Source organism: Orcinus orca, chromosome 17 (genome assembly GCF_937001465.1).
Source record: "Orcinus orca chromosome 17, mOrcOrc1.1, whole genome shotgun sequence".
Taxonomy (NCBI): Eukaryota; Metazoa; Chordata; class Mammalia; order Artiodactyla; family Delphinidae; genus Orcinus; species Orcinus orca.
The window spans coordinates 3,232,287-3,245,143 of NC_064575.1; the positions used below are offsets into that span (position 1 = coordinate 3,232,287).

The window sequence follows — 12,857 nt, forward strand, 5'->3', positions numbered from 1 at the left end:
AAACAATGTGGCATCAGATTCACTGGTAACTCACGGGTCCTGTCCAGCCCCCAACAAGCTGTGAGCGCTCTGGGGCTGGGGGGAGGACATCTCACTCCCACTAGTGTCCCCACAGCCAGCTCAACAGAGGCACACGGCTGACACGTGGGGAGCATCTGTGTACAGACATACAGAGTAGATGGCTTCTATAAAGGAAACCCACGAGCTGGACAACAGAATAAAGGACAGAAGTAGGAAAAAAGGGAGACTATGACTTATGTAGTGGGGAGGCCATGGAACAGGAGGAACAGCAGAGAAAGCAATTAAAAATCTCCCTGTAACTACGAACATTCCAAATGCCAATGTGAGGGAATGCCTGCCCGTCAGCCAGTGCTTTATGATCAAGTTCAATATTATTCTATTTAGGTTATAAACAGTCGGGCTTTATAAACATGAAACTCCTTGTCTTCTAGTCTAAACACACTCTGGACTAAGATTAGGAAACAGAGCTCAAAATCCTCATTTCACAGGGGACGTAAACAATTACACAGATACAGATGACCAGAGGAAACATCGGAAGTCCCTCTCGCTCCTGCCCTTGAACCTGTGGCCTCACCATGATCCACTCCCTTAGACCGGGAAACCAGAACTCATCCTAGATACTTTTTCACCCTCATACATCAAACTGATCACTAAGATTTTCTCCAGTCTCTCCAATTCTAGCCATTCCCACAACCCGAATACTGCTCTAACCTGTCCCTAGCTCCAGGCTTACTATCCACACATCTACCTTCTACACTGAGGGAAGAACAATCCAACCAAAAGGCAAATGTGATTATCTGACTCCTGCATAGAACTATCAGTTATTTCTAATTCCTCCAACAGTGAATTTAAAACTGTGTTCCTAGGGCCCAGAAATAGACCCCTAAACATACGGTCAGCTGATCTCCAAATGATCAGTTTATATACCTGACTTCCTTACTAGACTATGAGTTTATCTCTTTGTAGCCCCAAAGTCTGGAAATAATGCCTCAAAGTTGGCAGGTGGTTATTAAATGTGTGAGGAGTAACTAAATTAACAGAAATAAATGGGATCATTTTTGTACACTGCATACACCTCTTAGAACAAAGCAAACTGCTAAATATAAAACTAAAGCTTTCCCAATTTGTTTTTCAAAATATGCATGCAAATCTTAACTGAATTTCCTTAATAACTCACCGTTATGAATATACCAAAATAAACAGATATGAAGTAAAGTCAACATGATAAAGTATGATCAAGGATAAATGATCACTCACTTTAAGATAAGTACAGAACACCCACATGCTAAATCTTAACACACACAAGGAGGGGGAAAGAACTAAAATTTATTGAATGTATTCAACACACCAGTGCTTGTATTCAACTGTGCTAATGCTTTAAATACACGATTTCAGCAACGCTCCCATGGGATATGTATCCCCATTTCACATTTACTTTAGTGAATCTCAGAGGAGTTAAGGGATTTGCCGAAGATCAGCAAACTAGTAGACACAAGAACCAGAATTCAAACTCAAGTCTTGAAACTCAATCGCCTGCTCTTTGCTAGTTGTCTGAGCCCTTCTGCAACACCACCCGTCCCCACGCTGATCACCAAGGCATACGGGGCTGGGGGGGAGTCGGGCAGGCTCTGCCAGTCATCCTCTTCCTCCCTCCAGGGCCTGAACACTCCTCCTGTGCTTCCTATTCATCCAAACAGTACCACTTTCCAGGCAGAGAAGCTCAGAAGTGCTGTGGCCACTGCTGCCTCCCAACCAGAGCCCCAAGCTGTTTCCATCACACTAAGCTGTCTCCCTGTGACAGCTAATTATTCTAAGGAGGAAGTGTTTTCTTCCACATTTATTAGTATTTTTCCAGTATTTCTCTCACAGAAGCATGACCATGAAAAAGTCTGAAGCAAAGGCACATGATTACCCATGATTCACAGCAAAGCAGCACTTACTGAAGGTAGGACTGCCAGTTCACTTTGTTGGCACGAACTTCTGCAGCCTTGGCAGCAATGATGTTGGTTGGAACGGCTGCATCCACGGCACCCCGGATGTCCATCTTGGTCTAAATTTATGATCTTGAATGTTTTTCTGCGGACCTTCAATTTTGATGCAAGGGAAAACCAGAATACAAGGTGTGTTTGTTTTTTTAACAACTACTACTATTATTATTAGCAATAGCATCATTATCACCTTAATCTCTACAAGCATTCAACTCAAATACTAAATATCCTAAATATTAAATAGTTATGCCATTATATTTCAAATCTTGTCCCGTTATGCACTGTTCCATAGAAGTGTTCTCTATAGGTTTTTACTTTTCCACGTAAGGTTTTCTAATTATTGGCACCAATATCGCAGTAAGATTTTTAAAGTAACCATGTAAGATACTGAATTAAGAAACCATGCTTAGAATAGGCATACAAAATAGGAAAGTATTTTAAATGTATACAGTTGAGATCAACTTTCCTCTTCTGACAGAGAAAAAATAAGAACCTGCATAGTACAGATAGGACCAATTATTTTATTTACATTTACTAAGCCTAATCTTAAAGTGGCATATGAAAAACCTACATGTCCTTTCTAACATTATTTACTCAAATTAAAACACCCAAAGTGGGAATGCAGTATCTTAGAAGACAGAGCTTTCTTTTTTCAATCAAAATTTATAGCAGCTTCGAAGTCAATATTAGGAGAATTTTTTGAAACAAATAAAGATTACAGTTTAGGCTCAGCCAACAATGAGAGACTGGTCTGATAATATGATCCTACAATAATGAGCTTTTAAGTAATTCTCACTCCTAAACTTAAAGATAAAAGCTTCAGCCTGATTTTATCACAACACAAAATATAAGTTCCGGTTTACAAAATAGAAGCTCATAGTTATGACCACAAAGAAGCTTAAACCACACCCCAAATTCTATTCCAGGATCCCAATGACGTTAGTCAGTTTGGAAGTAACTTCTACATCTGAGGCTGTGCTGCATGAACAAACACGGGCAATGCGGACTGGCTGGGCCCAGGTGAAAACAGACTCCGTCCGGGCCAAGCTGGAACCTGGAATCAAGCGGGCTCAGCCCCAGCGGCCCCTCCTGCGGCGGCTGAAGGTGCCTCAGGGCGGTCACCTAGGTCCCTGAACAACTCGAACCCCCAGCCGGCCCAATCCTGGGGAAAGCACACCTTTCACCCGTCCACCCTCTCTCCCCTGCCCTTCTCTGCGGGGAAGGCTCCGCAGTTTCCAAAACCCCGCTGAGGCCCGGAAGGCAGGAAATCGGGGAACCGGGGCCGGAGGAAGGCAGGCGGCGCCTGGGCGGCAGAACCCAGCGCGCTCCAGGAAAGCGGAGAAACCGCAAGCTCGCCTCGCCGGGGTCGGGGTAGGAGTCGGGGACCGGGGCCGCAGACGGCACGACCCGAGCGCGGCCTCACCCAGCGAACCCGCGGGACCCTCCAACTCACCCCGAGGCGGCGGGAAGTTGCGGCGGTCCGGAGTCGGGACCGCTGGCGTGCTGGGGCGCCGAGTCGGGTCTCCTGCCGAGTCCGCAGGCCTGAGCGGCGGCGGGGACGCAGCGCCAGAAAGCGAGCCCGATTCGGCACCGAGCGGACGTGAAGGGCCTCACTGGCAGGAGGAAGCCGCAGTGGAACAACAGAAGCGCAGGTCACGTGAGCCGAGGCACGTGACCGCCCGGAAGACGGGGGCCGGGAGGGCCCAAAACAGCCAGAGGAGCGCCCTGCGCGCGAGAGGGTTTCTCTGAACGCGGGGCTGGGGGCGGGGCGGACACGCGGGGACCCCGCACCCCGAGACCCGGCGGCCCCGGGGACGGAGTCTGAGGGGGAGAGCCGGGCCAAAACTCATCTAGCTCAACCGTCATTCTGAAAAGTTTAATTTAGTGCTTTGAAATCGGTTGACTTTCACTTGGGTTTGACAAGTCAGTGAAGCAGGCGTTCTTATTCAGCGTCTCAATATGAAACTGATGCTGAGACATGGGTCACAAAAGTTATCTTGCCCTAGGGCTGCAGATTTAGCGAACAGTGGATGTTCCATGCCACAGCTGCAATTATACTAAAAAAACAAAACTATTCCTGTTTAATTAAAATTCAAATTTAATAGCACCCTGTATTTTTCTGAAAACCCCGTTTTGAGCCGAAGTTTTCCCCAGTCCAGGCCTCAGCTTCCCTCTTTGTCTTAAGATAGCAATGAGTAACGCTACACTGCAACTAGTGAGCGGGTATAACATAATAGCATATTGTTTTTGATAACTGCTGAAAGAGATTTGTAGGTATAACCAATACATTTCTCCTACAAATGTTAAATTTAGGTCAAGTTTTGAAAACAAAACTAATATTATACACTGGTTACAAATAAACACAGTAGGAATAGTATATAATATTGCATTCTTTTTCTATTGCCGCTGTAACGAATTGCCACAGATTTACTGGCCTAAAGCAACACAAATGTATTATCTTACAGTTCTCTAGGGCAGAAGTCTGCGGTGGGTGTCACTCGGCTGCGGATGTCTGGCTGGGCTGAGTCCTCCACGCCGCTCCCCAGGCGCTGGAGGAGGATCCATCTCCTTGCCTTCTTCAGCTTCCTCTAGGAGTTGCATGGATTAACATCCATCAGCTTCCACGCACTCTGAGATGTTTATGCTCTTAGATGCAAGTCTCTCCATCCTGCCTGTTACACTGACCCTTTAGGAAATGTCCTTATACTTGGGAATAAAGCAAAATAAATACACATTTGTCAATAAGTACTTTACTCACCTTCAACAAATTGTAAAATTCTTTTCTCATACAAACTCTCCTTCCTGCAATCTCCAGGACACTTGCTTTACAGAGAATTCCAGGGAATGCCAGTCAATGCTGCAGTTCCACTAGTGTACACACACACACACACACACACACACCCTCAAATATGAAAAAATGTTTACTAGGATCTCAGAAGCACTGGGTGCGCAATGTTTTATTAGGAGACTTACTTAGATAAAAATCATTAACAAATTAAACTTAAGAAGATGAGAGAACGGTCATACAAATAATTTTTAAGTAGAAAGAAGTTTCTGAGGGAGAATGTTTACAAGTGTCGGGAAAGTACTAAGAGAAATTAACAAATGTTCGAAGGAAATGTTTCCTCCAATGTTTGACACCAGAATAGAAGATGCAGAAATGAGAGTGGGGAAGTGAGGAAAAGGCTGGTGGACCTAAATGACATCCTTAAAGAGAAACGCAAACGATTTGGTTTGCAGGGTGGTGCAAAGCCATGGTTTCCGGCCCCAGGGTATGGAGATGTGGAGGCTGGTCCCAACTGTACTATCACATGTAGCCCTTGGACACATCACCTGATATCCCACGCATGTTTCCCCATCCACAAAATGAAGAAGATGATGGGAAGGAGGACAAGACACTCTTGATGGTCCCTTCCAGCTCCGGAAATCATACAGGTCAATTTGAGTCTACTGATACCACCTATTCCATTTTCGTTCTGAGAATCGACAGCCAAACACCAGGTCCTTAGACCCTCAGATTTTCAGTTTATTCCCAGGGTTGGGCAACCATCACTGCAATCAGTGTAATAACATTCTTCATCTCCCCTAAGAGAAACCTCTTACTCATTAGCCATCATTCTCCATCTCTCCCCAGACCCTCCTACCCTAGGCAACCCCTAATGTATCCGTACGTTCCGTATCTATAGATTTGCCTGTTCTGGACATTTTCTTATACATGGAGTTATACAATATATGGTCTTTTGTGACTGGCTCTTCCCACTTAACACAATGTTCCAGGTTCATTCATGTGGCGGTACGTATCAGTGCTTCACTCCCTTTTATGGCTGAATAATATTCCATTGTGTGGATATACCTCACTTTGTCTATCTGCTCACCAGTAGATGGGCATGTGGGTGGATTCCAATTACTGGACATTTGCGTGTCTTTGGTGAACATGTTTCACTTCTCTTGGTTCAGTGCATATCTACAAGGGAATTGCTGCCGCCAGACTGTTTCCCAAAGTGGCTGCGTCATTCTACACTCCCACCAGAAGCGTGTGAGAGTCCCAGTCGCTCTGCATCGTATCACTTGTGATGGTCTTTTTTACTAAAGCCAACCTGTTGGGTGCGATGTGGTATCCATTAGTGATTTTGACTTGCATTTCCCCAGTGGCTAAAGATGTTGAACATCTTTTCATATGCTTTTTGGCCATTTGCATGTCTTCTTTTGAGAAATGTCTATTTAGACAATTCACTCATTTCTAGTTGTTTTTTTTTAAGAGCTCTTTTTATATTCTGGATACAAGTCCCTTATTATGTATGTATGATTTGCCATATTTTCCCCTATTTTGTGGGTGTCTTTTCACTTTCTTCATGATGTCCTTTGAAGAGCAAACGTTTTTTATTTCGATGAAGTCAAGTATACCTATTTTTTTCTTTTGTCACTTGCGCTTTTGGTATTGAACCTAAGAAGGCTTTGCCTAATATTTTAGGCAAGGTCACAAATATTTTCTCCTATGTTTTCGTTCAAGAGTGTTATAGTCTTAACTCTTATATTTTGGTCTATGATTCATTTTGAGTTGTTTATTTTTAATAAATTTATTTATTTATTTTTGGCTGCGTTGGGTCTTCGTTGCTGCACGCAGGTTTTCTCTAGCTGCGGCGAGCGGGGGCTACTCTTCGTTGCGGTGTGCGGGCTTCTCATTGCGGTGGCTTCTCTTGTTGCAGAGCACGGGCTCTAGGCGCACGGGCTTCAGTAATTGTGGCACGCGGGCTCAGTAGTTGTGGCACACGGGCTTCAGTAGTTGTGGCTCGCGGGCTCTAGAGCGCAGGCTCAGTAGTCGTGGCGCACAGGCTTAGTTACTCTGCAGCATGTAGGATCTTCCCAGACCAGGGCTCGAACCCATGTGCCCTGCATTGGCAGGCAGATTCTTAACCACTGCGCCACCAGGGAAGTCCAAGTTCAGTTTTTAATGTGGTGTGAGGTCCAACTTAATTTTTATGCCTGAGGCCGTCCCGTTGTTCCAGCACCATTTGCAGAAAAGACAGTTCTTTCCCAATTGAATTGTCTTGGCACCTTCGTCAAAAATCAACTGACCGTAAATGTGTGGGTTCATTTCTGGACTCTCAAAACGTTGATATATGTGTCTATCCTTATGCCAGCACCCCAGTCTTAGTTACTGTAGCTTTGTAGTAATTTTTCAAGTTGAGAAGTGTGAATTCTCTAACTCTGTTCTTATTTTTTAGATTGTTTTGGATATTCTGGGTCTCTTACAATGTCATATAAACTTTAGAATCAGCTTGGTCAATTTCTGCAAAAAAGGGAGCTGGGATGTTGCTGGGGATTGTGTTAGTTTTGTATGTCAGTGTTGGGGGCCTGGGATCATTTTATAAAGGAAACTTTTCCAGTTTGTAGTCCCCAGTAATACATACCTGGGATCCTTACCTCTGTGTACCCCCAGAGCCAGCAGAGGCTACTTGGGTATTAGATACCATTTGAGAAAAAGGTATTACGGTCTATCTATTTGCACTCTGTTTAATAATCTTATCTTTATAAAGCACTTTACGAATAGGAAGCATGATGTAGAAGCCAAGTCTTGGCTTAATCATTAGAGGACTAGTTACCACCTAAGAAAACCACTTCAACTAATTCTATATGACCTAAGTAAAAAGTGTAATAATCCTTGGGCTTAAGTTTGGGTATGAGTTTAGCACACATTTCCATCCACAAAGCTGACTGCTACTAAAGGGACCTTTTAAGAGACCTAGATAGACCAGGTGGCTCCTCTGCCTCTTGAGTGTATAGCCCCAAATTGTCAAGTATCACACACTACGAACACAGAACTTTGCCACGCAATCTATTTCCTTTATCATGATATACTAAGCAATGTATCATCTGAATCATGTCTTTCAGTTTTGATTTAGCATTCAACTTGAATTAGGAATACGCTGCTACCTGTAGAGGGCAGTCATAACATACCTGGATGCTCAAAATCAGAGGCTCAGCCTGGAATAGAGCTAATGGTCTGTGGATAAACTGCTGACCCACAACACAGATAATCCTTTTGCTTCAGTTGATGTAACTTTGCAGGGAGGAGCCCAGCAGACTGAGCGACACACCAGCACCAGCCAAAGGAAGAGAAACAGAGTGGACCCTGGGCTGGTGGTGTTAAAATCAAGCTACAGGACTCATTTGGAGACTTTATTGTAAAAACATGCCTAGGCTTTCCCCAGACAACCAAGAAGAACTCCAGAAACATTTCTCCAGACCATCTATGCCGATACAATTTCTGCTCCCGCCCAGGGCTGAGGAATATAATGCGAACATTCATCAAACAGTGGAAAATGAAGGAGGCACCATAGCCAGGCACAATGTCAAGGTAAGACCATCTCCACAGTCCGTGACCTTTCTTGACAAGGAAAGGGTTTATCCAGAAAGAATATAAAACCGCAAGCAAGCTTTAGTGCCAGTGATCATTTTATCTTATTGATGATTTATCAAAAATGCTTCCAAACCAAACCCAAGAGAGAAACTAGAACCTTGATAATAATTACCTGATCCTTCCAGTTTTCTCCAATCTAAACAACTTCCCTTTACCAAGGCAAACAATCACATTTTGTTTGTTTGTATGTTTCAGGAGGTAATGTTTTAAAAAGCAAAAAACCTAGACATAGATTTTTGTGGTTCTTGATATTAACCCTTAGATATTTTTCTCTGATATAAAAATTATATACCATATAGTAATGAAAAGCTTTCTACAAAAATTGCTCGAGAAAACAAACTGATAAACTAATACAGGCACATAAGAACATTAAGGGGCTTAGGGTTTTTTTTCCTAAAGTCATAGTTTCCTAGGTGAATTTCCTAAGCGTGAATTTCTGCCACTAGATAACACGATTTCCCTAAAGAGTAACCATTTTCCTGCTCAGTATTGTGTGTATCTTTGCAGAAAGTACAGTTTAAGTCTGTAAATCCTCTTAACTATAAATAGAACCACCTCTTAAAAGGTTATTCATGTGGAGAGATGGGCACGTGTTAATACCTCTGACAAATAATGATCAGAACTCAGAATTAAATGCTGCAAATCCTACGACAGCAAACCTGTCCAAATCCTGTAGCACTAGAAAATCTATCTGTCCCTATGCTCATATCCTCATAATAATCATTATTTATTTGTAGACTCTAAGTATCTGGATCTGCCCTCTCCCCAATGTTATTTTAACCGATTGGCACAAGGAGAAGAAAAATTGTGGGTTTTTTTAGTCATTAGGAACCTTTTTCTGTAGGAATGTACTGACCTTTACTTTCGAGCTTTCAGACAAATAATACATGAATTTCCACACCTCCTCCTATCACCGAAACACTAGGTCTTTAGGAAACTAGAATGAAATGGGATAGAATGGCCAGAAGTCCTTAATTAATGGGCATCTAAATGAAGGCAACACACACAAAAGAGATTTCTAAAAGGTAGAATTTGGAGACAACGCTGAGGAAGCAGGCGGCAATAACAGTATATGTCGTGTGTGCATGTATATAATATACATGTATGTATATATATAATATGTGCATACACACATATAATGTCAAAGATCTAACTGCCTTGGAGAGTATGCTTTAAGCAGAGTCATAGGCAAAGGACTGGAAAGTATCTATGAACGTGCAGTACACATTCCGACAGCGTCCTGGAATCGACAGCCCTGGGGTGCTGGGCCCTCCGAGCTGCCATCCTGACCTCATTAACCCAGGTAATCAGGTCCCAGCCTGTGCAGCAGCAGGTGCAAGCAGTCAGGAGTGATCCAGTTGGGATGCTACTGGCCTCTCCACTCAGTGTTGCCTTTTTCTATTGCGTCTGAACATAGATGCACATTGAGGTGGCCATGTCCCTTCATCTAGCAAGGATCAGGATGGTAGAACTCAATGCACTTAATTCTACAAATATCACTGAGTCCCTACTATCTGCAAAACCTTGGGCTAAGTTTTGAGAAAGAGAAAGATGTTGTCCTTCCTCTCTACAGACTCACAGTATTATCAAAACTGCATCCTATCAGCATGAGTCCTGCCAATACTAGAGGTTATCTATGTGATTACACCCTTTCAATCAGTAAGACGCTGAGATGGAATATGATTGATATGGAGTAAAACAACTGAAAAAGGCCTAATGAAAGAGTGGAAAAGGTGACATTTAAGGTAGACAGGAAATAATATCTAGAAATGGAGAGAAGTAAGCAAAACATGGGCTGAAATGTGTCTAGATGCCCAGAGGCCACGGTCTTAAATGCACAACTATCTGTAAAACTTTTAGGAAAAAAATGACAGGAAATCTTTATAACCTAAGGCAGGCAGAGTTCTTTTTTTTTTTTTTCTTGCTGCATGCGGGGCTCTCACTGCTGTGGCCTCTCCTGTTGCGGAGCACAGGCTCCGGATGCGCAGGCTCAGCGGCCATGGCTCACGGGCCCAGCTGCTCCGCGGCATGTGGGATCCTCCCGGACCGTGTCCCCTGCATCGGCAGGCAGACTCTCAACCACTGCGCCACCAGGGAAGCCCAGGCAGAGCTCTTATATAGCAAAAGCATAGTTCATGGAAGAAAAATTGATAAATTGGATCCCATCAAAAATAAAAACCTTTGCTCCGCCAAAGACCCTATTTAAGAGAATGTAGAGACAAGCTACAGACTTGGAGAAAATATTTGCAAACCCCATATCTGACAAAGACCTTGTAATTAGAAATATAAAGAACTCTCAAAACTCAAGAATAAAAAACCCAAACATTCCAAGTAGGATATGGGCAAAAGACGTGAACAGGCATTTCATCAAACAGCAAATAAACACATGAAAAGATAGCATCACTACCACTAGGGAAATGCAAGCTAAAAACACAATGAAATATCACTACTCACCTATCAGAATGGCTAAAATGAAACATAGTGATGAAACCAATTTCTGGCAAGGATGCAGAGATGCTAGATCACTCAAAGATTGCTGGTAGGACGGCAAAATGGTACAGGCAGTGTGGAAAACAATTTGGCGGTTTCTCACAAAACTAAACATGCAACTATCGTATGGTCCAGCAATTTCACTACTGGGCGTTTATCCCAGAGAAATGAAAACCTATGTTCACACAGACTCCATATGCTAATGTTCACAGCAGCTTTACTCATAATAGCCAAAAACTAGAAACAACCCAAAAGTCCTTCAAGGGATGAAGGATTAAATAAACTGTGGTACATCCGTGCCGTGGAACACGATGAACCAACTAAGAGGAATCAACTACTGATACACAAAAGGAATGAACTACTAACACTGCCCCTGGGATCGGTCTCCAGGGAATGAGGCTGAGTGAAAAAAGCCAATCCCAAAAGGTCACATTCTGTATGATGCCATTTATATAACATTGTTAAAATAAAATTAGAGAAATGGAGAATAGATTAGCGATTACCAAAGACTAGAATGGCGAGGGTGGTGGATGCAGATACAAAGGGGTGGTTTGAGGGAGCTTTGCAGGGATGAAATACTTCTTTATCTTGATTTCGGTGGTTACACAAACCTACACATGTGATAAAATTGCATAGAACTACACTCACACACACACTCGTGAAATCTGAGTAAGCTCTTAGAATTGTACCAATGTCAGTCTCCTGGTTTTGATGTTGTACGACTTATGAAGTTCCCATTGGGCGAAACTGGATGAAAAGTGCGTGGGACCATTGTGTAGATTCTTTTTGGGAACTTCCGGTGAATCTATAATTATTTCAAAATAAAAAAAAAAAAGTAAAAGCCCTCCAAAGGCAGGTTAGACTGAAATAACAATACATTTATGTGTTGCATAAATGTGTTGCCTACATTCACTGTGGTTCTTCCTGTTGTTCTTTTTATTTGAATTCTTAACCAATTTCATTAGGTCAGTAGCACTGACGTCGTTAGACCTGTTTTAGAGATGAGAAAACAAGTTTGGAAAAACTTTTGGTTCCATGTGTGAAGTCAGCTGAGTGGTGATTTGAACCTAGGTTTTTCTGACACTGATGTCATTACTAATTCGATAGATGCTGGCAGTGTTTTAGAAGCAGGCTATAATCTCGTGGGCTTGAAGCCAGTAGCCTCGATAGTGATTTCTCTGTGCATTCTGCCCAAAGCAGCCCAACACGGCCACTAGTTTACTACAAAATAAATTAACATTCCCCAAACATACACACGCACACACACCACACACACACACTCACGAACTTGGCTTCGTCAGAATTCTTTTTTCTCCACAAGGATTTTTGCTTCCTTCCATTCAGGGCACAAAGTACAAGCGGGAGGTGGGGTGCTCCCTGGACCAGTCACTCTTTCTAATAGTAAACGTGAGAGACAGAGAGGAAACTTTCCAGCCACACTGGCAATAAGTCAAGTCATCGACCCATCCATCCATCAATACAGATATATACGCATATGTGTGTGCATTCCTTCCCAGTAATAAAAGTGGGCAGAGCTTAGACAAGAAAGTGTTCTACACAAAATTACTGTTCGTATCATTTCAATGTCGATGCCCCTCTAAGAGCACAGACTCCTAAGTGCTCTCCTGTTCCAGATGTGTGACCCCTTGGGCGTCTGATCAAAGCACTTGTTTTGAGACATTACACAGTAAAAGGAGAGAAACCAATTCCAAGGCCCCAAAGGGCACCTACGAAGACAGCGGAGCTTTGTGTGGCAAAAACGATAGAAGAAAGAAGAGAGGAAAAAATACCTTAGTGAGAAAGGAATTATGCTTCTAGTATCCAGCACCTTCACATGAACGTACTCAGAAGACAAAATTGTTCTGTCCTGCCTCCAGTTGTGAAAGGGTAAGTTCGCTGAGAAGGACAAAGGTGGTTCTTATCTTTCCGAAGACCCT

The 12,857-nt window shown here is 43.1% G+C and overlaps 2 protein-coding genes across 13 annotated transcripts in view; one reads left to right on the forward strand and one right to left on the reverse strand.

Annotated features, from left to right (window-relative positions):
- The window catches only part of ATP6V1H (ATPase H+ transporting V1 subunit H), a 136,023-nt gene that overhangs the window by 98,496 nt on the left and 24,670 nt on the right, over positions 1 to 12,857 (reverse strand). For 11 of the 12 annotated variants that reach the window (XR_007472727.1, XR_007472729.1, XR_007472730.1 and 8 more), the window contains 3 exons: positions 4,473 to 4,715; positions 3,463 to 3,734; positions 1,962 to 2,105 (listed from right to left, as the gene is read on the reverse strand). Coding sequence is in view for 7 of the 12 variants with exons in the window: in XM_033437651.2 (XP_033293542.1) it covers positions 1,962 to 2,065 (104 nt within the window). In the remaining 5 variants the exon portion in view is untranslated. The remainder of the gene's footprint in view (positions 1 to 1,961; positions 2,106 to 3,462; positions 3,735 to 4,472; positions 4,716 to 12,857) is intronic. The other variant, XM_033437652.2, reaches the window with a different exon arrangement.
- RGS20 (regulator of G protein signaling 20) overlaps positions 8,203 to 12,857 on the forward strand; it is a 77,808-nt gene continuing 73,153 nt past the window's right edge. Inside the window, exon 1 of the mRNA XM_033437659.2 lies at positions 8,203 to 8,375. Coding sequence (XP_033293550.2) covers positions 8,203 to 8,375 — 173 coding nt within the window. The remainder of the gene's footprint in view (positions 8,376 to 12,857) is intronic.